The sequence below is a fragment of the Perca flavescens genome, chromosome 23 (genome assembly GCF_004354835.1).
Source record: "Perca flavescens isolate YP-PL-M2 chromosome 23, PFLA_1.0, whole genome shotgun sequence".
NCBI classification, from domain to species: domain Eukaryota; kingdom Metazoa; phylum Chordata; class Actinopteri; order Perciformes; family Percidae; genus Perca; species Perca flavescens.
In genome coordinates, this window is record NC_041353.1 from 459,013 (window position 1) to 483,895 (window position 24,883).

Below are 24,883 nucleotides of genomic sequence, written 5' to 3' on the forward strand. Positions count from 1 at the left end.
GACCTCTAGTGTTTGTTTATACCGTGTTTGTATATATTATTTACATTAAAAAGAGTAGTATATATATATATATATATATATATACACATACATATATATACACAGTGAGGAAAATAAGTATTTGAACAACCTGCTATTTTGCAAGTTCTCCCACTTAGAAATCATGGAGGGTCTGAAATGGTCATCGAGGTGCATGTCCACTGTGAGAGACATAATAAAAAAAAAAAAAAATCCAGAAATCACAATGTATGATTTTTTAACTATTTATTTGTATGATACAGCTGCAAATAAGTATTTGAACACCTGAGAAAATCAATGTTAATATTTGGTACAGTAGCCTTTGTTTGCAAGTACAGAGGTCAAACGTTTCCTGTAGTTTTTCACCAGGTTTGCACACACTGCAGGAGGGATTTTGGCCCTCCTCCTCCACACAGATCTTCTCTAGATCAGTCAGGTTTCTGGGCTGTCGCTGAGAAACACGGAGTTTGAGCTCCCTCCAAAGATTCTCTATTGGGTTTAGGTCTGGAGACTGGCTAGGCCACGCCAGAACCTTGATATGCTTCTTACAGAGCCACTCCTTGGTTATCCTGGCTGTGTGCTTGGCTCATTGTCATGTTGGAAGACCCAGCCTCGACCCATCTTCAATGCTCTAACTGAGGGAAGGAGGTTGTTCCCCAAAATCTCACAATACATGGCCCCGGTCATCCTCTCCTTAATACAGTGCAGTCGCCCTGTCCCATGTACAGAAAAAACTCCCCCAAAGCATGATGCTACCCCCATGCTTCACAGTAGGGATGGTGTTCTTGGGATGGTACTCATCATTCTTCTTCCTCCAAACACGGTTAGTGGAATTATGACCAAAAAGTTCTGTTTTGGTCTCATCTGACCACATGACTTTCTCCCATGACTCCTCTGGATCATCCAAATGGTCATTGGCAAACTTAAGACGGGCCTGGACATGTGCTGGTTTAAGCAGGGGAACCTTCCGGGCCATGCATGATTTCAAACCATGACGTCTTAGTGTATTACCAACAGTAACCTTGGAAACGGTGGTCCCAGCTCTTTTCAGGTCATTGACCAGCTCCTCCCGTGTAGTTCTGGGCTGATTTCTCACCTTTCTGAGGATCATTGAGACCCCACGAGGTGAGATCTTGCATGGAGCCCCAGTCCGAGGGAGATGTCATGTTTAGCTTCTTCCATTTTCTAATGATTGCTCCAACAGTGGACCTTTTTTCACCAAGCTGCTTGGCAATTTCCCCGTAGCCCTTTCCAGCCTTGTGGAGGTGTACAATTTTGTCTCTAGTGTCTTTGGACAGATCTTTGGTCTTGGCCATGTTAGTAGTTGGATTCTTACTGATTGTATGGGGTGGACAGGTGTCTTTATGCAGCTAACAACCTCAAACAGGTGCATCTAATTTAGGATAATAAATGGAGTGGAGGTGGACATTTTAAAGGCAGACTAACAGGTCTTTGAGGGTCAGAATTCTAGCTGATAGACAGGTGTTCAAATACTTATTTGCAGCTGTATCATACAAATAAATAGTTAAAAAATCATACATTGGGATTTCTGGATTTTGTTTTTTAGATTATGTCTCTCACAGTGGACATGCACCTACGATGACAATTTCAAACCCTCCATGATTTACAAGTGGGAGAACTTGCAAAATAGCAGGGTGTTCAAATACTTATTTTCCTCACTGTATATATATATATATATATATATATATATATATATATATATATATATATATGTATATGTGTGTGTGTGTGTATGTGTATACTTTAAATTACCAGTTGAAAAGCTGACGGCGTCTTCATCTGCTGCTGAAACTGAAGCATGAGAAGAAACTTGTCTTCTGACAAACAGACGCCGTGTGTGCCTCTACAGCCACCGTACTGTCCACAGAGAGACAGACAGGCAGACAGGTAGACAGATAGATAGACAGGCAGACAGACAGACAGACAGGCAGATAGAGAGACAGACAGACAGAGAGCAGACAGGCAGACAGGAATAAAGTTATTACAAAGTTATTCTTTTCAACACATTTCTTCAGAAGATAAAAAGACGTCTCCTCATCTGTCCCATCACCTGTCTCCTCACCTGTCTCCTCACTTTTCCCTTCACCTGTCTCCTCACCTGTCTCTTCACCTGTCTCCTCACCTGTCTCTTCACTTTTCCCCTCACCTGTCTCTTCACCTGTCTCCTCACCTGTCTCTTCACTTTTCCCCTCACCTGTCTCCTCACCTGTCTCCTCATCTGTCCCATCACCTGTCTCTTCACTTTTCCCCTCACCTGTCTCCTCACCTGTCTCTTCACCTGTCTCTTCACTTTTCCCCTCACCTGTCTCCTCACCTGTCTCCTCACCTGTCTCCTCATCTGTTCCCTCATCTGTTCCCTCACCTGTCCCCTCACCTCTCTCCTCACCTGTCTCACCTGTCCCCTCACCTGTCTCCTCACCTGTCTCCGCTCCGTCTGCGTCTCTGAGGACAGGAACAGGAAGTGCAGTGTGTCCTCCAGGATCCCGTCTTTGGTGATCTGTCTGTCAAATGTGTCGCCGCTCAGAGAAGAAAACGTCAGCTCAGTTTCCACCTGAAGAAATAAAAACACACTGCTGACCAATCACAGAACAACGAGTTTCAACAGACACTATAGGGGGACAATGTTTCGGGACGCCCGCGGATCACGGTGAGTTCGCCAAAAGATTGCGAGACATTTCTAGGCTACTTAGTATGCGGAAGGCATCGATTCTTCAAAGCTACCCTTAATCAATATATGGGTGTTTTGAGTGTAAGAAGATCTCCGTTAGGAATTACGTAATGAAATGGCCTAGGCCTTCAGGTAATACATGTTACCTAGACCTGTAGGTAATGCATGTTACCTATAGGCCTGCAGGTAATACATGTTACCTATAGACCTGTAGGTAATACATCTTACCTATAGACCTGTAGGTAATACATCTTACCTATAGACCTGCAGGTAATACATCTTACCTATAGACCTGCAGGTAATACATCTTACCTATAGACCTGCAGGTAATACATCTTACCTATAGACCTGCAGGTAATACATCTTACCTATAGACCTGCAGGTAATACATCTTACCTATAGACCTGTAGGTAATACATCTTACCTATAGACCTGCAGGTAATACATCTTACCTATAGACCTGCAGGTAATACATCTTACCTAGGCCTGCACGTAATGCATATGACCTAGACCTGTAGGTAATGTATGTTACCTATAGATCCGTAGGTAATGTATGTTACCTATAGACCTGTAGGTAATGTATGTTACCTATAGATCCGTAGGTAATGTATGTTACCTATAGACCTGCAGGTAATGTATGTTACCTATAGACCTGCCGGTAATGTATGTTACCTATAGATCTGCAGGTAATGTATGTTACCTATAGACCTGTAGGTTATTTTTTACCTATAGATCCGTAGGTAATGTATGTTACCTATAGACCTGTAGGTAATGTATGTTACCTATAGAACTGTAGGTTTTTTTTTACCTATAGATCCGCAGGTAATGCATGTTACCTATAGACCTGTAGGTAATGTATGTTACCTATAGACCTGTAGGTAATGCATGTTACCTAGACCTGCAGGTAATGCATGTTACCTAGACCTGCAGGTAATGCATGTTAACTAGACCTGCAGGTAATGCATGTTAACTAGACCTGCAGGTAATACATGTTAACTAGACCTGCAGGTAATACATGTTAACTAGACCTGCAGGTAATACATGTTACCTAGGTCTGCAGGTAATGTATGTTACCTAGACCTGCAGGTAATACATGTTACCTAGGTCTGTAGGTAATGCATGTTACCTAGACCTGCAGGTAATGCATGTTACCTAGACCTGCAGGTAATACATGTTACCTAGACCTGCAGGTAATGCATGTTACCTAGGTCTGCAGGTAATGCATGTTACCTAGACCTGCAGGTAATGCATGTTACCTAGACCTGTAGGTAATGCATGTTACCTAGGTCTGCAGGTAATGCATGTTACCTAGACCTGTAGGTAATGTATGTTACCTAGGTCTGCAGGTAATGTATGTTACCTATCAGGCCCGGATTGGCTAATTGGGAGCACTGGGAGAATTCCCGGTGGGCCGGTCTTGTTGTTTGGTTGTGAGGGCCGGTGTTCAGGTATGGCACTGGGTTGAAATCATAGTTGAATATTATGGATTCTGTCCCTATGCTGCCTGCACTCGCAGCCCACTTTTTTTTATATTTACAGTAGGCTATTTATTTGTTCTTGCAGCCCACCGTTCTCTTCATTCATGCAGCCCACTCGCAGAGTGCCGCCTGGTTAATGATGACCTATTTATCTTCTGAGTCGTCCGACGGCAGCACCTCGCTAGAAAAACAACAAACCATCATCGTACACAAGTCGCTGGTGTTGGTTGGAGGATGCCACCGCGAGCAAAAAGAAGCGGTTTTAAACGGGTAGTAGAAAGGGCCAAACGGCACTGACAAGGCGTCACTTTAAAAAGGAGAGCTCTAGAAAGTGACTCGGCCAGATGAACTTTTTCTATTTTTAGCAAAACGCCAAATGAAGACGTTGAGACGGGTAAGCTAAGTTAGTTAGGAGAAGTGACTGCAAACCAGCGTTTATGTTTATGAATCAAACTTGTTCTTGTAGCTCCGCAGCAGCAGCTAGTAGTCCTACTGGTCCAGTCTGCTGCTAACAGTGACCATGAAGAGCCAGTAAGGTTACCAAGCAGCAGCTAGTAGTCCTACTGGTCCAGTTTGCTGCTAACAGTGACAATGAAGAGCCAGTAAGGTTACCAAGCAGCAGCTAGTAGTCCTACTGGTCCAGTCTGCTGCTAACAGTGACGATGAAGAGCCAGTAAGGTTACCAAGCAGCAGCTAGTAGTCCTACTGGTCCAGTTTGGTGCTAACAGTGACGATGAAGAGCCAGTAAGGTTACCAAGCAGCAGCTAGTAGTCCTACTGGTCCAGTCTGCTGCTAACAGTGACGATGAAGAGCCAGTAAGGTTACCGAGCAGCAGCTAGTAGTCCTACTGGTCCAGTCTGCTGCTAACAGTGACGATGAAGAGCCAGTAAGGTTACCAAGCAGCAGCTAGTAGTCCTACTCGTCCAGTCTGCTGCTAACAGTGACGATGAAGAGCCAGTAAGGTTACCAAGCAGCAGCTAGTAGTCCTACTGGTCCAGTCTGCTGCTAACGGTGATGATGAAGAGCCAGTAAGGTTACCAAGCAGCAGCTAGTAGTCCTACTGGTCCAGTTTGCTGCTAACAGTGACAATGAAGAGCCAGAAAGGTTACCAAGCAGCAGCTAGTAGTCCTACTGGACCAGTAGGCTTCCTGGTCCAGTCTGCTGCTAACAGTGACGATGAAGGGCCAGTAAGGTTACCAAGCAGCAGATATATGAGCCCAGAACTCCAGTTTGGGCAGGTAGGGTTGATCATTGACTGAATATTATAAGAATTAATAAGTGTGGTGTTGACCTGCTCTATATGAAAAATGCCCTGGGATAATTAATGATGCCAGATGATTCGGCACTACCGTAATGACACTGGCTTGACTTGATCAGAAAGCTTTGTAAAAAGGAGAGATTTGTGCTGAGAATTATGACAATTTATAAAATGTGATTTAGGGTCAGAAGCAGAGCCAGTAGTGTGCATTAGGGACAGCTGCTGTCAGTGTGGATGGCACATCTACTGTAAGCTGTTGTTTCACAGTGTGTGAACAAGCAAACATGATCAGATTAGCTACAATATAATCACTTTTTATGACCAAATATTACTTGTGACCCATTATAAAGGTTGTATGAAATATTCAAAGGAAAAAATAGATTATGGTGTCATTAGAAAGTGCAATACAATGTATCTTGTTCTTTATTTAATCTGTGATTACTTATTTGCACAGAAACAGATTCTGATATTGTTCAACATCATTGGGTTAACTAGATAGATTTTAACTTTTCTAATAAATCTACATTGTGAAGCAACACTTGGAAATAGTGATATTTTACCAAATACACAGAATTACAAGGATGTAGTGGACAGGGTGCTATTGCAGACTTACTGTATATACTAAGGTTTTGATTAATTTTTTTAATATAGTCATTTGTGAAGTAAAGTGGGCCGGTCTAAGGCATGAAAATCCAGGGCTGAAAATGAGTCCCAATCCGGCCCTGTTACCTATAGACCTACAGGTAATACATGTTACATGTGCTCTGCAAAGTTCAGATGGTACAGTCCACTGTAGGGGGGTCTGACATCATTGGGAAACATATACAGTATACAGGTAAACAGGTAAAAATTATATAAACATGTTTTGAGCCCACTGTACTCTTTTGAGGAGTGGGTTGTCTGTCCACCCCCCACCCCGAAATCTACCCCTATACCCAAGAGCAGCTGAGGACACGCTGCCCTCTGCTGGACGTATACTGTCTCTGATCTCTGAGGACAGACTTACCTGTCCATCAGGAAATATAAAGATTCAACAACATTTAGAGTTAAAAGGAGGGGGGGGGGGTTAAAGAAGGTAAGGAAATAAGTAGGAAAGACCAGGAGAAGAGAAAAGGAGAAAGTAAGGAAGGAAAGAAAGGAAAGTAAGAAAGGAAAGAAATAGGTGTGGTAGAAAAGGATGAAGTGTGAAGGAAAATGGAGAGAATAGAAAGAATTGGTAGAGAAAGAGATGAGATGATAAGGAATGGAGGGAGGGAAGGGAGAGGAAAGAACAGGTGAAGGTAGAGCTGGAAAAGAAAGAAAATGAAAAAGGGAAAGTAGCACTTAGGAAAGGAAAGAAAGTATTAAGTGTGAAGGAAAAGGAAAGAAAGGAAAGGGGAAAGAAGGAGATAATGAAGGAAAGGAGGAGATAAGGAAGGAGACGCTGCCCTCTGCTGGACGTTTACCGTCTCTGATCTCTGAGGACAGATAGTTCACTTCAAGAAGAGAAGAAGAAAGGGAAGAAAGAAAGGAAAAGAAAGAGGAAAGACCAGAAAAGGGAAGGAAGGAAGGGACCAATTAAGAAAGGAAAAAAAGTATGTGTGTAAATGTATGTAAGTGTGAAGGAAAAGAATGAAAGAAGGATGGAAATGAAAAAGGGAAGAGAGGATGGGAAGGAAAGGAGGGAAAGAAGTGATAAAGAAGAAATTAAAACGTGTTAAAAGAAGGTATCTGTCTGTCTCTCCGTCTGTCTGTCTGTCTGTCTGTCTGATGATCATAAAGTTTTGTTGAGAAAGCAGCATGCAGCTGTCTGAGTCTCTTCACTGATCACAGACCAGTTTAACAACAGACTCTTTATTCTCTTTAAATTACTATAACTAGTCATCAACTACAGCTTCATCTGCTCAGTGTTTTCAAAATAAAAGCTGGACAGAGATCAGAGCTGAGTCCTCTAATCTGAGGCTCCTGACCCCTCAGTGTTGCCAACTCTTCTCTTATAACCGTACAACACTTTGTCTGCAGTCACTTTTTAGAAATAAAGTCCCTAAGAGGGTCTGAAAAGTTACTAAATCTAGAAAGAAATTCTCCAAGTTGGCAACTCTTCCTCTGACAGGCCGCAGTAAGAGAAACTAAAATATATTTATATTAAATAAAAAGGAAACCTTTCTCTTTGCTTGTTATTAAAATATTGGATAGTTTTATTTGCTCAGTAAACCAGCGCGCCCCCATTTGTTCTGAAAGGTCACAACAAAATCTAAAGATGCAGATAAAGAGTCGGTCCGTTACCTGGACGACGAGCGGTGTGATGGAGCTGCTGAAGAGCAGAGAGAACGTCAAGAGCTGGAAACACAACACACACCTGCAACACAACACAACATCAATCACACACCTGCAACACAACAACATCAATCACACACCTGCAACACAACATCAATAACACACCTGCAACACAACACAACATCAATCACACACCTGCAACACAACACCTATCACACACATGCAACACAACACAACATCAATAACACACCTGAAACACAACACAACATCAATAACACACCTGCAACACAACATCAATAACAGACCTGCAACACAACATCAATAACACACCTGCAACACAACACAACATCAATCACACACCTGCAACACAACACAACATCAATCACACACCTGCAACACAACATCAATCACACACCTGCAACACAACATCTATCAACACAACATCTATCACACACATGCAACACAACACAACATCAATAACAGACCTGTAACACAACATCAATCACACACCTGCAACACAACACAACATCTATCACACACCTGCAACACAACACAACATCAATCACACACCTGTAACACAACATCAATCACACACCTGCAACACAACACAACATCAATCACACACCTGCAACACAACACAACATCTATCACACACCTGCAACACAACATCAATAACACACCTGCAACACAACATCTATCACACACCTGCAACACAACATCAATAACACACCTGCAACACAACATCAATCACACACCTGCAACACAACATCAATCACACACCAGCAACACAACACAACATCTATCACACACCTGCAAGACAACATCAATCACACACCTGCAACACAACATCAATCACACACCTGCAACACAACACAACATCAATCACACACCTGCAACACAACACAACATCTATCACACACCTGCAACACAACATCAATAACACACCTGCAACACAACACAACATCTATCACACACCTGCAAGACAACATCAATCACACACCTGCAACACAACATCAATCACACACCTGCAACACAACATCAAAAACACACCTGCAACACAACACAACACCAATAACACACCTGCAACACAACACAACATCAATAAAACACCTGCAACACAAAACAACATCTATCACACACCTGCAACACAACAATCACACACCTGCAACACAACATCAATAACACACCTGCAACACAACAATCACACACCTGCAACACAACATCAATAACACACCTGCAACACAACACAACATCAATCACACACCTGCAACACAACACAACATCTATCACACACATGCAACACAACACAACATCAATAACACACCTGGAACACAACACAACATCTATCACACACCTGTAACACAACATCAATAAAACACCTGCAACACAACACAACATCAATCACACACCTGCAAGACAACACAACATAAATCACACACCTGCAACACAACACAAAATCTATTACACACCTGCAACACAACACATCAATCACACACCTGTAAACTGTAACAGGGGTGTGTTGAACATCCTACTAGAGGGCTGCATTGGGATTGTTGTGGGAGTGGGCGGTTTAAACTTTGTTGCGGGCGGGAGCGAGCGGCTAAAAAAAACACTGCGGGATCGGGATGTAGCCTGGAACCCCCCCACACCAGCAGACACCATAGATATACATATATACTGACTGAGTTTATACTGTATATCTATGAGCAGACACCATAGATATACATATATACTGACTGAGTTTATACTGTATATCTATGAGCAGACACCATAGATATACATATATACTGACTGAGTTTATACTGTATATCTATGAGCAGACACCATAGATATACATATATACTGACTGAGTTTATACTGTATATCTATGAGCAGACACCATAGATATACACATATACTGACTGAGTTTATACTGTATATCTATGAGCAGACACCATAGATATACATATATACTGACTGAGTTTATACTGTATATCTATGAGCAGACACCATAGATATACACATATACTGACTGAGTTTATACTGTATATCTATGAGCAGATACCAGCAGCATGTCAGAGGCTCCATCCACCGTCTGCCCCCCCTCATCCTCTGCTCCTTCCTCCCCCTCTCACAGCAGCAAGCACCTACCTTCTTTCCCTGCATCTTCTCCCTATTAGCCTATAAAATGATGTGTTTTCTCATGCGGGATGGGAGAAAACACAAAATCAATGCATCTCTATTATTGTGCGGGCATAAATTCTCAGAGTTTTGCGGGTGCGGGCGGTAATGGTCAGAAATTCAGAGGAAGCGGGAAGGAGAAAACAGTCCCGCGCAGGGCTCTACATCCTACCATAGATATAGAACTCAACAGTGTTGATTTCACCAAAGTTCTTCAGATTATCAACCATGAAGTGTAAACCCTCGGCTGGGAGGTTTACCTGCTGAAAGGTTGTTGCTTCTGATTGGTCGACACGGCGGCCTGCAGAACTTCCCCGATCACCTTCTTCGTCTGCCCCAAAGCATCATGGGAAGCGTTTGGTCCAAACTGCTGCAGCAGGAAGTTCCTGAGCTGAGAGACGAAAAGATGAAGTGATTAACCAGCAGAGGGTGGCAGAGACACTGAGAGTAAAATATAGTAATTTACAAACATTTACATTAATTTAAACCAGAAGAAAAAAGTAAAATAGGATTAAAAACTGAAAAAAAATGAATTAAAAGAAGAAGAAAAATAATAAAAGTTAGGAGTTAGGGAAGATGAGGAAGAAATGAACGATCAATAAGGAAAGGAAGGAAGAAAAGGATGAAGTGTGAAGGAAAAGAAAAGGAAAGAACGAGCGCAGGATGGAAAGGAAATAAAGGTGAGAAAGTAGAGGAAAAGAAAGGAAAGGCGGAGATGAGGAAGCATCAGAGTAGGATAGAAGGAGAAGAGATGCTATGGAAGGAGATGAGATGATAAGGAAAGGAGGAAGTGAAGAAGGAAAGATAAGACAAAGGGAGGAGAGAAGAGGACAAAGTAGGTCTTAGGAAAGAAAGGATGAAGTGTGAAAGAAAGGAAATGAGGAAAAAGGAAGTTATTTGTTTTCGTTGTTTCTATCGGCAGTTTGTATGAACAGAGCCAAAAGTTTAGGTCCGGTGGATTCCATAGTTACATGTCTGCAACCGGCACATTTTCTACATTTTGACCAACTATGATGTATGAAGAGTGAAAACTGTAGGAGGGAGAGAGAGTAATTTGTTTGGAAAGATTTCAGCGAATCGTATTGCAGCTCCCCCCTCGGTCCTCCCCTCTAGCTCTTAACATTCTGTCTCCATACACACACACACTGGAAGATCTGAAACAGTCTGAAAACTGGACGATACTTAAACTGTAATTTGGTAGAAACCGTGCTTGATATCAGAATGCCCATTCTGCCCAATAAAGGTCAAAATCTTGTCTTCAGTTTAAACTTTTAATTATTTTTCTACATTAAAGTATGGCGATACAGTATGGCTCCAAAGAGGGGTTGTTTTGAGCGATTTCCCAAAGATTTCCCATTCAAGTCTATGGGAAATTTGGTGCCGTTTTTTGTTGATTTCGGCAAATCTCTTAGAAAAGTCATAGCACACCATTCCCGGTCATTACTCACATTTTCATATATTCGTGTGTTGGCAACGCTCTGTGACTAGAAGTGGGACAAAAATGTGGCGGAATAAGTATGGGAATAATAGTCAGTGTAATAATATTTAGGTTTTGTACCTTTGTGGGCCGTCCCCGCCGCTCCTGATTGGTCGTCACCACGGTGATGTCGTGCAGGAAGGAAGTCAGCGGCTTCACCGACGTCACCAGGACGTAAACATTCACCATGGCAACCAGAGTGGGAGGCGGGGCTCCGACAGGCGAGCGGCTGTCAAACAGGAAACAGGAAGTTCAGAAAGAGATCAGAGAGACTGAAGCTCAGCCGGAGTAATCTGATTACCTGTCTGCTCCCTCAGGGAGCCGCAGCTTCTGATTGGTCGATCCACAGGCGTGTGGGCTCATGGGTAATTCGGATCCTGAGACGGTGGAGCAAAAAACAGAACAAAACCAAACTTTATTTACAAAAAATTGACACGTAAAAGTCTCGGGGGAAGTTATCTCGGATGTCAGCGTGCTCTTATTTTGAAAAGAAAAGTAAATAACTCAGAGCGAAGAAAGAGAAAAAACAGGGGAATAAAAAAGGAATGTAAAAACAAGAAGAAAAAGTAAAATAGTTGTTTTGTTTTTTATAAATAAAAAAACTTTCCAAGAAAAATAAATAAAAATGTAAAAATAAAGAGAAAACAAAAGAGATAATAGAAATCAAACTTCCTCCTTGTTTATGCACCGGGGACGGATTATCATGCAATTAATTCTCACGTCAATACAGGGCTGGGGTAACAAAATCAGCCCTGGGCGCCCGGTTAGCTCAGTTGGTAGAGCGCGCACCCATATATAGAGGTGTACTCCTCGATGCAGCGGCTGCAGGTTCGATTCTGACCTGTGGCCCTTTGCTGCATGTCATTCCTCCCTCTCTCTCCCCTTTCATGTATTCATATCTGTTGAACGGAGGTTCAGCTGAAAACCCCAACAGCTAAAAATGTAATCATGCTAAAAGTTACATTACTGATATTACTATAAAACATGCTTTAGAGAAATGTTAGTGTGGATTGTTTTGTGACTGTCTGCCGGAGTATGAGACTGCCGTAGCGTAGAGGAGAGTAAATATGTATGTGAGAGGAGGATGGGGAGTTAATGTGAAACATATGCACTCGTAGATCATCCTGTCTTGTACCTACATTTGTCTGGAGAGGAGAGTTGGGCAGTCGTATTTGTTTATTACTTGTGTAATGCATAGGGCCGTGTTGGCATTGACCTGGTCCTGAACTGAGCTGTTAGATTGAGCAATGCATAGATACCAGACATGGTCACATGTTAAACTTCCTTTACGTGTCTTCCCACTTGTATCTGCATTAAGATTGAACTACCCTATAAGGTCACATGAAGTAGTGATACAAAGCCTCCATAACTGTCACATCGCTCATCACCTGTCAAATAAAGGAGGAAAAATGGCCAAAAAAATAATAATTTAAAATGAATCTTAAAAAAAAATTTGCCTAGACTTTGGAGATCCAGACCAGATCGGCCAATCATAGCCGGCCGAATATCAACCATCCACATACAACATGTACCTATCATGTAGACCAGGGGTCACCAACCTTTTCAAAACTGAGAGCTACTTCATGGGTATGGAAGGGCTACCACTTTGATACGCTCTTCTGAAATAACAAATGTGCGCAGTTTGCCTTTAGTTATATATGATTATTAATGATTAATGATAATCATCTATGTGAAGACACTGATCATGTTAATGATTTCTCACAATAATTATCAACAATGACTTAATAAGGTGGGAAACAAGATAATATCAATATTCAATTTTCATTTTTAGAGCAGGCCTGAGGGCTACTCATGTGGTCCTTGGGGGCTACCTGGTGCCCGCGGGCACCGTGTTGGTGACCCCTGATGTAGACTATATCTGCAGCAAAGTACAGCAGAGAATCTACTTTTTAAGGAGACTTAGGTCATTCTGAGGGAGCAGCAAAATCCTGTTTCTTTTCTTTGTGTCAACAATTCAAAGCATCCTGCAGTATGGGGGTTAGGGTGGTTTGGGGGCCTCTCAGTTCATCTGAAGAGCATCCTGCAGTATGGGGGGTTAGGGGTGGTTTGGGGGCCTCTCAGCTCATCTGAAGAGCATCCTGCAGTATGGGGGTTAGGGTGGTTTGGGGGCCTCTCAGCTCATCTGAAGAGCATCCTGCAGTATGGGGGTTAGGGTGGTTTGGGGGCCTCTCAGCTCATCTGAAGGCCAGGATTCTACGGCTTCGGAGGATTTGTTCCAAATTGGTGGGATGTTCCGTGGAGAATGTGTTGACTGAAAGCCACGTATTGCACACCGTCAGACTGGCTGACAAAATCTCCCAGGACTCTTCCCATGTGTTGCATGGGGAGTACCAACTCCTGCCCTGCGGGGGGCGCTGTAGGGTCCCAGAACGCAGAAAGAACAAATATCACACTCAACACTCAAACACTCATTTGTTCCTCTGTCAATATCTCTGCTGAATCAACTCAGGATAGCAAAGAAGTGATAGTTCCCCCCTATTTTAACTTGTATCTATTTTTCCTTTTATCTATATATTTATGGCTATTTAAGACCACTCTTGCAGGGCAGGGCCCCCCTCATATTAATTATCTATTTATGTTTAATTGATGCCTCTATGTTTTTAGCTTCTGTTTTTAGGTTGTTGTGTTGTGATTGTTGAAGCTTGTATCGCAAGACAAATTTCCGTGTACACAGACAATAAAGTGCTATCTATCTATCTACCTACCTACCTACCTACCTACCTACCTACCTGCCTACCTACCTACCTACCTGCCTATCTACCTACCTACCTACCTACCTGCCTATCTACCTACCTACCTGCCTATCTACCCATACCTACGCCATCTACCTACCTGCCTATCTACCTACCTACTTACCTATCTATCCACCAGCAGGGCTCAACATAGAGATTTGCTCAAACTGCAGACTCTAGCTGCTGTACAATCACAGCTACACGTTAACTCTTGTCTGCTCTGATCACATCTTCCGTCACTTTCTCTCTCTTCACGACATGGTAGATGTGCAGCTCATGTTGCTATGGTAACTGTTTCCTGTGTGACTCACCTGTTCGTTCAGACTGAGTGAGGAAGTGACAGAGGCCTCCACCTGCGTCAGAGAACGCCTCCATCACCGCGGGCAACAGGTTCACCTGAGACAAAGAGACACAGGTGAGTCCACAGACGCTCAGCCAGGCTGCTCTCTGATTGGCTGAGTCCACAGACGCTCAGCCAGGCTGCTCTCTGATTGGCTGAGTCCACAGACGCTCAGCCAGGCTGCTCTCTGATTGGCTGAGTCCATAGACGCTCAGCCAGGCTGCTCTCTGATTGGCTGAGCGGCGGCTGCGAGTCTCACCGTCTGATGACGCTGCAGCCGCGAGAAGGAGACTCTCCTCAGACAGCTTCTCTCCGCACCTCTGAGACACAGCAGCAGGCTCCACCCACTCACACCTGTAACCACGGAGACACAGACAGGAAGTTACACCTGGACCACGTTCAGCCCGACAACACGTAGCAACCCGTCTGTGTGTGTGTCTGTGTGTGTGTGTGTGTGTGTCTGCCTGTCTGTCTGTTTGTGTGAATGTGTGTGTGTGTGTGTGTGTGTGTCTGTCTGTCTGTGTGTGTGTGTGTGTGTGTGTGTGTGTGTGTGTGTGTGTGTGTGTGTGTGTGTGTGTGTGTGTTCTTCGTCATAACATCTGAACTGTCCCTTTAAGATAAAACTTATCAGCTGTCTGAGAAAGCTCCACTCCTTACATTATATCATCTGAACAGACCAGGTAACATGTTAGTTCCTGTTGAGTTGTCAGTGAGAAGAGACTCACCGACAGACAGACGGTAAGATTTACCTTTTATTATTTATTTGGAAAGATATTCACAGATTCTAAATTCTGGGATCAATAACTTCTGAGCAAAATGTTATCAAATCACAAACGATGCATCTTTTCTACCGTAGTAAGGTTAACAACGAGCTACAAACTAATTTTCATCAAAAAGAGCCGTCCTCCAACCTGGAGAAATAACATTGGTCTCTACGAGCAGCCGGTGGTGAGACGAGTGCTTAGGGACAACACCCAACGGAAAGGTTTATTAATTTAATGATTAAATAAGGTAGTGTCTCCAAACTTACCTCAATTATAACTTGTATCCTTATAGTTGTAGTACAGCAATTACTTAAACAAAATAAGCATATTCATCATTTTGGGGAATATCTTTTGCTAAAGAAATGTGATATATGTCATAATTACGTCGTATTTGATGTAATAACATTTTGCTCAGAAGTTATTGATCCCGGAAATTTTTATCTGTGAATGTCTTTTCAACTTTAACAAAGTACATTACATCATCTGACACAAACCAGGTAACATGTTAGTTCCTATTGAGTTGTCAGTGAGAAGAGACGCACCGACACACAGACGGTAAGATTGACCTTTTATTACAAAGCTGAGACTTTAACTGAGGGAGGTCAGTTACAGGAAGGAGCTCTGAAGTACTGAAGAAGTGAAAGACTTTAACTGTAATCTGCTGCAGACTGAAAAACACTGAGTAACTGAGTCAACTTTCTGCAGCAGGGAGGGGCAGACAGACAGACGGTAAGATTTACTGGTTTCACTTTACTTGAAGTATAAAACATTATAAACAAGTCATAAACATTTATGACATAAAGCTGTTTTAGAAAGTGTCATTCAGATTTGTCATGACAAGTTATGGTTATGGTTAGGGTTCATGTGTGATGATTGTGTTCATGACAGTGTCATGTCGCTCTTATGTAGAAAACAAGTAAAGTGTTACCGAAGTGAAATACTTCAACTGTAATCTGCTGCAGACTGAAAAACACTTTAAGACTCAAAGTTAAAATAACTGAGGCAACTTTCTGCAGCAGAGAGGAGCACACGGGAGACGTTTACCTTCTGGGCTTTCTGCCAGAAATCTCTTAGGTTTAGACAACAAAACTAATTAGTTAGGTTTAGGAAAAGATAGTGGTTTGGGTTAAAATAAACCCTTCTGGCAGACAGCACTGAAGGCAAACTTGTCCCATGTGCGAGGGAAAGAAAGACAACTGACTTCCTGTTTTAACTTCTGCTATTTCTGCTGTTTTCAGCTGCTCTCAGAGACAAAATGGCTTCCATGTCAGAGGAGGATTTCTGGTGTTCGGTCTGTCATGAAGTCTTTACAGATCCGGTTGTTCTGTCATGTAGCCACAGCTTCTGTAAAGACTGTCTGCAGAGATGGTGGATAGAGAATCAGGCACAGGAGTGTCCAGTTTGTAAGAGCAGATCTTTGTATGAACCACCTCGTAACCTGGAGTTAAAGAAGCTGTGTGAGAGTTTCTTACAGCAAAGAGATTTGAGAGCCTCTGAAGCTCTCAAATCTCGACAACACAAAAAGGAACTTCAGGAAACTCTGAAACCCTTAAAGAAGAAGTTAAAGGTTTTTGAACAAGTTAAAGAGGAGTTTGATCAAACAGCAGAACACATGAAGGTCCAGGCCCATCGCACAAAGATGCTGATTATGGATCAGTTTAAGAAGCTTCACCAGTTTCTAGAAGAGGAAGAGGAGGCCAGGATGGCTGCACTGAGGGAGGAAGAGGAGCAGAAGAGTCAGAGGATGAAGGAGAAGATGGAGGCTCTGAACAGACAGATAGCAGCTCTTTCAGACACAGTCAGAGCCACAGAGGAGCAGCTGAGAGCTGAAGACGTCTCATTCCTGATCAACTACAAGGCTGCAGTGGGAAGAGTCCAGCAGAGCACCCTGCTGGAGGATCCACAGCTGCTCTCAGGAGCTCTGATAGACGAGGCCAAACACCTGGGACACCTGAGCTTCAACATCTGGAACAAGATGAAGGACATGGTCTCCTACTATCCTCTGGTTCTGGACCCAAACACTGCTGGTCCAGCACTCATCCTGTCTGAAGATCTGACCAGTGTGAGACGAGGAGAGGGACAGCAACTTCCTCATAATCCAGAGAGGTTTGATTCCCCCACTGTCCTGGGCTCTGAGGGCTTTAACTCAGGGACTTACAGCTGGGATGTCGATGTTGGAGACAGTACACTCTGGTTTCTGGGTGTGTTACCAGAGTCTGTCCAGAGGAAGGGAGGCATACGGTCTGGATTATGGAGAATAGGATTCTCTGAAGGTAAATACTCAGCATGGTCTCCATCAGCTCCAAACACTGTTCTCCCGTTGAAGAAGCAGCTCCAGAGGATCAGAGTGACTCTGGACTGGAACAGAGGAAATCTGTCGTTCTCTGATCCTGATACTAACACACACATACACACCTTCACACACACTTTCACTGAGAAGATGTTTCCATTGATTGCCACTGTTGGTAATCTGAAGATATCACCACTGAAGGTCTGTGTGACTAAACAACAGAGGTCTGTACTACAAAGCAGGATTTGGCATTAACGAGCTAACTTAAGGCTCAACCCAGGATTTTTTGTACTACGAAGGTGGATCAGTTGTTATCGGGTTCAATCGCCGTGGTAACTCATGCTGAACACCTAACCTGGTCGGGAGCAGGTTAAGTTGGAGATCAGAGGTCAACCGGTGTAAAAGCACCGCCTACTGACCAATCAATACTGAGTGTTAAAGCACCGCCTACTGACCAATCAATACTGAGTGTTAAAGCACCGCCTACTGACCAATCAATACTGAGTGTTAAAGCACCGCCTACTGACCAATCAATACTGAGTGTTAAAGCACCGCCTACTGACCAATCAATACTGAGTGTTAAAGCACCGCCTACTGACCAATCAATACTGAGTGTTAAAGCACCGCCTACTGACCAATCAATAGGTCGATTGATAACGGCGTCACCGTTCTTAAAGAAGATCAGGCGGAGCTCAGTGCAGAGAGAGAGAGAGGGAGAGAGAGAGGGAGAGAGAGAGGGAGAGAGAGAGGGGAGAGAGAGAGAGAGGAGGGGGGGGAGAGAGAGAGAGAGAGAGGGAGGGAGAGGGAGAGAGGGGAGAGAGAGGGAGAGAGAGAGGGGGAGAGAGAGAGAGGGGGAGAGAGGGGCTCATAAAAGTTAAAACATTGAGAGACCAACAGCCCCGTTAACATGGGTATTTTTATGAAATATAGCCTATATATTTTAATGGGAGGGAATTACATATCGGCTTCTTGAGCCGTGTGTCGCCAATGCGCACATCGGTTTGAATTATGTTTTTATATTTTTTATTTGCTCTCACGATCGCTTCCCACTGCCAGGGTTGCAACTGAAATAAAAGGCTAAAGCAACGACAGCTTATGGAAAGCACAAGTGTAATTATGGTCAGATCTTGGTCCTGACTGATGAGGAAGTGATATTAATAAGCGTTGTGATTTAAACATCTATACAGCGTCGCCTATTTATTTATTTTTTTGCCAGCTTTCCTTCCTGTTTTAGGAAGCAGCGACTGCATTGCGTTTTCCCTGTAAAACCGTGTCTGTGTTCTTCATATTTATGGAGAATTATAATTTTCTCTTCTTATATAACATGTGGTTATATAAGATGTATATATACATCTGGTAGATGTTTGTGATTGGTCGTGGTGCGCAAACACCTCCTCTTTTATGTGAACGTGTGCGCCGCTGGATTGGGAAACCCTGATTGGTTGACTGAACTAGTTGTTAACCAGCGTGGTAGTACAGGTTATGCGGGACCGCGGTGGTTAGGTTTGGTGAAGCCGGATTACTGAAAGAAATCCAGGACAAGTTGATCTTGCTTCGTAGTCCAGGCCTCAGGTCTGATAGAGTCTGTAGTTTTAGGGTGTTGACAATAATAGTAAACAACTATTCACTTCCTTAACATTAATGTGTTCCATTTTTTTTTTATGTACAAATAATATCTGAACTGAATGATAAAATAAGTTAAAACTTTATATCGGCAGCAGCAAACAGTATTAGGATACAGCAGATTAAATATGAAAGAATATAAACAGAATAATGGTTGTTAATATAAAGGGTAGTAAACTGATTGCAGCGGTAAAGGAGACGGCTGAATGAAACACAACAAAAGGTTTTAAAAAGATAAAAGATACAGTACAGGCCAAAAGTTTGGACACACCTTCTCATTCATTGCATTTCCTTTTTATTTTCATGACTATTTACATTGTAGATTCTCACTGAAGGCATCAAAACTATGAATGAACACATATGGAATTATGTACTTAACAACAAAGTGTGAAATAACTGAAAACATGTCTTATATTTTAGATTCTTCAAAGTAGCCACCCGATGCTTTTTTATTAATAAGGGAAATAATTCCACTAATGAACCCTGACAAGGCACACCTGTGAAGGTAAAACCATTTCAGGTGACTACCTCATGAAGCTCATTGAGAGAACACCAAGGGTTTGCAGAGTTATCAAAAAAAGCAAAGGGTGGCTACTTTGAAGAATCTAAAATATAAGACATGTTTTCAGTTATTTCACACTTTTTTGTTAAGTACATAATTCCATATGTGCTCATTCATAGTTTTGATGCCTTCAGTGAGAATCTACAATGTAAATAGTCATGAAAACAAAGAAACACATTGAATGAGAAGGTGTGTCCAAACTTTTGGCCTGTACTGTACGTGTTCATATATGTAAATATGTATGTTTTTATATGTAAACATGGATGTTTAGATGAAACATTATTATTGTTGTTCTGATCAGTCAAAGGCGTAATATACAAAACTGTTTTTTTTCCAAAGTATTAGTTGTTTTTCAATGTTTTTGTTGCCTTTATTCAATTCTTTTTGGGAAAGAATTCAACATTTTTGGCGCCTTTTTAAAAAGAATTGACTTTTTGTTGTTTTTTGCCATTTGTCTCTTTTGACAAGTTTTATTTCCGACAATTTTTCAGATGTTTTTATTGTTTTTTTAAAAAACCATGCAGATATGTCTCCGCCCCCCGGATAATTGAAGATCTCAACCCCCCAATATTGAACCCAAAGTTACCCCTTTGTGTTCTGTCTCCATTTACATGGTTTTGATTGTTTTAGCATTTGATGTCTGTGTGTAATTTTGATATAAGTCATTATTGTGAGATTATAACTGATTATTATGAGATAATGAGCAGGGTTCAACATAAGCAATGGCGTGATGGCCCGGGGACAGTAAGACTGTATGTCGGGCAAGTTGATTGGCCAATCAAAGTGACGAGTCAGTTCCTTGTACTTTTGATGCTAACGTCAGGTGCAACAGTATCTTTTGTTTTCAACTGTAACGGTAGAACTGAATGTATTTGTCTTTTGACATCAATAAATGTCTGCGGTGTGAAATAAAAGCAGTCTTGATCATTGGTAACATTCAGCTCCACCCACTCACACCTGTAACCATGGAGACACAGCAGCAGCAGGCTCCACCCACTCACACCTGTAACCATGGAGACACAGCAGCAGGCTCCACCCACTCACACCTGTAACCACGGAGACTCAGACAGGAAGTAACACCTGGACCACGTTCAGCCCCGACAACACGTAGCAACCCGTCTGCTGTGAGCTCTCTGCCTTTTTATCACCACGAGTTTACAGACACGTCTCTTCTGATTGGCTATCAGCTGGGACTCAGAGCTCACCATTCAGAAGAAACAGGTCCTTAAACGCGGTAACCATAGCAACACGCTGCTCACCGTTCAGAGACCGAACCACCGAGACACAGACAGGAAGTTACATCTGACTTTGGAGAATCTGAACTAACCCTTTAACACCCAATAACACCAACAGAGCAGCAACAGCCAGCGTGTTCTACCAGGTTAGATCACTGGTTTAGTTAAAGGAGTCTGGGGGCTTCACTTATGTCTCACAGCAAAGACATGAACATATTCTACATATAGCACACACTTTCAGTTATAACATGTACGTTATATACGCAAACACACACACACATGCCCAGACACACAGAAAGAAACACACACACACACAGAGACACACACACACATGCCCAGACACACAGAAAGACACACACACACAGAGACACACACACACATGCCCAGACACACAGAAAGACACACACACACACACACACAGAGACACACACACACACATGCCCAGACACACACAGACAGACACAGATACCCACACACACAGACAGACAGACACACAGACACACACACAGACAAACACACGCACACACACAGAGACACAGACAGACACACACAATGATGTTATGATGAATGATTTTGGTTAACGTGTTGATGTCTCAGGGTGTCTGGGAGGAGAACCTTTGCTGCATTTCTCTCACTTAGTGTCGAAGAACTGACCGAAGAGCCGGTTGATTAACCCGACTCGTGTCACTGAGCCGGGAGACTCGAGTGCCATACGTCTATGAACCGACTCACTCCTGTGTTTTTCTTTTACTTCATTCCTGCCGTTGGCATTATATATATGTCAATGGTTGGCCGTTGTGTAGCTGGTATTCTTCTGCTACTGTGTGTGTTGTAATCTAGGACTGGAGTGGTGGTGGTAGAATCAATCAGGAAATGAGCTACTAATGCCTAGACCCTGTGCCGAACGAGACCGAATGTAATCGCGTAACCGGCCGGCCTTCTCAACTCTAATGTAACCGTGACTAGCCTATTTGTTTCTTTATAATAGGCATACATAAATCACTACTGGTCAGAAGATGAATGACTTGGGGCGGCCTCTAACTCCCCCAGTAAGAGCTTGTGCCCCAGTCTTTTGCAGCGGTTTGAATCCGACCTGTGGCCCTTTGCTGCGTGTCATTCCCTCTTTCTCTCCCCCGTTCCTGTCTATCAACTGTCACTACCGAATAAAAAATAATCCAAAAGAAAAATTAATGACTAATCCAGCCGAGCAGGCATCAAGTATGCCTTTCCAGTTCAATAAACCAAGTGCTGCCATCTGACTCACACATCACAAGACAATGTTACAATGAATTAAATCATACCAAAGCGTTGTATGGCTCAAGACTATGGCGATATAGTATTCACTAAAAATCACCCAAGCAGAAAGCACAATAGTAATTCTGAAACGTGATTGACTGAAGATACAACAATGCCATCACACAACACAGCTGAGCGCAGGTTGTTAAATAAAAGTCACTTAGTCAGCTGCTACTTCACAAACTGCAAAAGCCAACATATAGGCTACTGCACTTGACAACTAAGTCTCACACAGGCCTATAGCAGCATCACAAAATATGCAATACACGTCTGATATGCATGGCATTTCAATAAACTAAACAATATGTACATTATCTGGTCACACGGTCACAACCGGTTATATTAGCCTAGTCAATTTACAGATAGCATAATAGCTCTTACCTTGCAGATCAAAATCAGATCAAATCCTCAAAGTCCAGCTCCCTCAGCAGTTCACTAAACCCTACTACAGATGCATTGCTGTGTGTTGGTAGCACTTTACAGGCAATGCAATAAATGTCTCTGGTGGACAGTGAATATAGAATCCCCCCCCGTGGTACCGTTTCACCGTTGTGAAGGAGTCAGCGTGTCTTTCTGCCGCCAGCCTTGTTCCCCTCTGAGATGCTGGGTATTTAGTCGCCCGATTCTGAAAGGTTAATATCCCTCTGAGTATAACTTCCTCCCGGACGGTCTCTGGAATCGGTCCCCATAGTGCAGGGTCTTCAGAGATGATGGTACCTTAAATCATGAACAATGCATATTTCCTACCGTAGTAAGGTAAACAACAAGCTACAAACCGTCTACAGACTACAACACCTTAGGGACCGTCTACAGACTAGAGCCGCTATGATCTGTTACCAACACTATTCAGTTCAGGGAGCTAGGGTCCAGGTTGTTTTTTACGTTTCTTCACACATTGGCTAATAGTATCGTGAAATTTGCAGACGATACTACTGTGATAGGACTCATTGACAGCAATAACGAAACTGCCTACAGGGATGAGGTGAGTAACTTGATCACGTGGTGCCAAAGAAATAATTTGTCTCTTAATGCGGGGGAAAACTAAAGAGGTCATCATAGATTTTAGAAGGAACAAACCCACCTATACACCTGTCTATATTAACAACTCTCCAGTTGAAATTGTCAACACCTTTAAGTTCTTAGGCACCCTAATTTCAGACTCCCTCTCATGGTCCTTCCATATCAGCTGTGCCATTAAGAAGGCACATCAGAGGCTTTATTTTCTGAGGGGTCCCTTTACATGCTACATAACGTTTACTGCTGTACAATTGAGAGTATACTGACAGGCAACATTGTAGTGTGGTTTGGTAGGGCTACTTCACATGACTAAAATCATTAGGGTTCCACTTGAACTGCTCCAAAACTGTTAAGGTTCAGGGAAGTTCAGGACCCAAAGGCAGAGAGCAGGCAGGCGAAAGTTTGATGTGAAGATTTATTCCGAACACAATGGTCCAGGGTACAAACCAGCAGGAATCCAAAATAGCGAAAACGCAAGAAACAACACAAGGAGTAAAAACTGAGGTAATCCAAAAATGCAAAAAGGAAACCAGAGATGGATAACAAAATCAGAGAATAGAGACCGCAGGGAGAACTAACACAAAACTCAGACACAGGAGACGAAAAAACCAGGAACACTGTGGCCCAATCCCAAAGTGAGCCCTGAGGACTAAAGACTCACAGACTTAATTGATCTAAGGTGCTAAGTGAGTGAGTGTGTGAGGCCACATGGGCTCAGATAGGAATAAATGGGATTGGGACAGCACTTCACAAGATCACATGTAACCTCGGCAATGTTTAATAAAGATGTTGCTGACACTTGCCGGTTTGGGAATTTTCATTTTAAGTTTGTTGCTTTCCACACGGCCGAGGCCCAGGAGACGGCTGCCTGATTCCACATTATTTCAAGCTCTTGTTTTACGAGCTGGACACCAGGTCGGTCTGTTCCGTGGCCGTGTGTCGTGCTGTTGTTTACAACAGTTGTTGTTGTTTGCTGTTGTAATTTCCGGACTTCCCTATGGTCTCCGCAGTAAACGTCACAACGCTTTGAACTGTGGGTAATTCCCTTTGGTGAAGTCTGCATCGATGCAGACTCACAGAAAGGGCTCGGTAAGTGTGTACTCAAACCCTCACGCCCTTTGAAATTCGACATTGGGACAACCCTAAACCCTTACGAATTTCGCCGGAACGCGCATCAAAGTCCGTGAGTCTGTGAGTCCGGACTTTGGGATTGGGCCTAAGCCTAACACAAGACTACAAACTGACAACAAGACACACAATGATCCAACACTATACAGGGGGGAGACAAAGACTAAATAAACACAAGACAGGTGGCACAAGGCTGGGAAACAGGTGAAACACATTAGGGCAATCACAAGGGCAGGAAAACACAGGAAGTAAAACAAGACAGAAAACAAGACTGTCAAAATAAAACAGCTAACAGAGTAAAAATACAAAACAGAAAAAACAGATTACCAAAATAATACAATACACACCAAACCCATAACAAAAACATGTACTGGAAACGCAGCACTAAGAAGGCACGAGGTATTCTGCAGGATTCTAGTCATCCTGCACATAATCTCTTCTCCCACCTTCCATCAGGGAGACATTTGCAGAGCATCCCAACATGCACAACACGTTTTAGGGATAGTTTTTACCCCCAGGTAATAAGATTATTAAAAGAT

At 42.8% G+C, this 24,883-nt stretch overlaps 1 protein-coding gene across 1 annotated transcript in view; it reads right to left on the reverse strand.

Annotated features, from left to right (window-relative positions):
- The window catches only part of LOC114550473 (cadherin-like and PC-esterase domain-containing protein 1), an 18,139-nt gene extending 3,023 nt beyond the window's left edge, over window positions 1-15,116 (reverse strand). The window contains exons 1-9 of the mRNA XM_028571272.1: window positions 15,107-15,116; window positions 14,689-14,783; window positions 14,401-14,485; window positions 11,638-11,713; window positions 11,418-11,565; window positions 10,120-10,250; window positions 7,709-7,781; window positions 2,447-2,590; window positions 1,792-1,896 (exon numbers count right to left, since the gene is read on the reverse strand). Coding sequence (XP_028427073.1) covers window positions 1,792-1,896; window positions 2,447-2,590; window positions 7,709-7,781; window positions 10,120-10,250; window positions 11,418-11,565; window positions 11,638-11,713; window positions 14,401-14,485; window positions 14,689-14,783; window positions 15,107-15,116 — 867 coding nt within the window. The remainder of the gene's footprint in view (window positions 1-1,791; window positions 1,897-2,446; window positions 2,591-7,708; window positions 7,782-10,119; window positions 10,251-11,417; window positions 11,566-11,637; window positions 11,714-14,400; window positions 14,486-14,688; window positions 14,784-15,106) is intronic.
- Window positions 15,117-24,883: the final 9,767 nt, after the last annotated feature.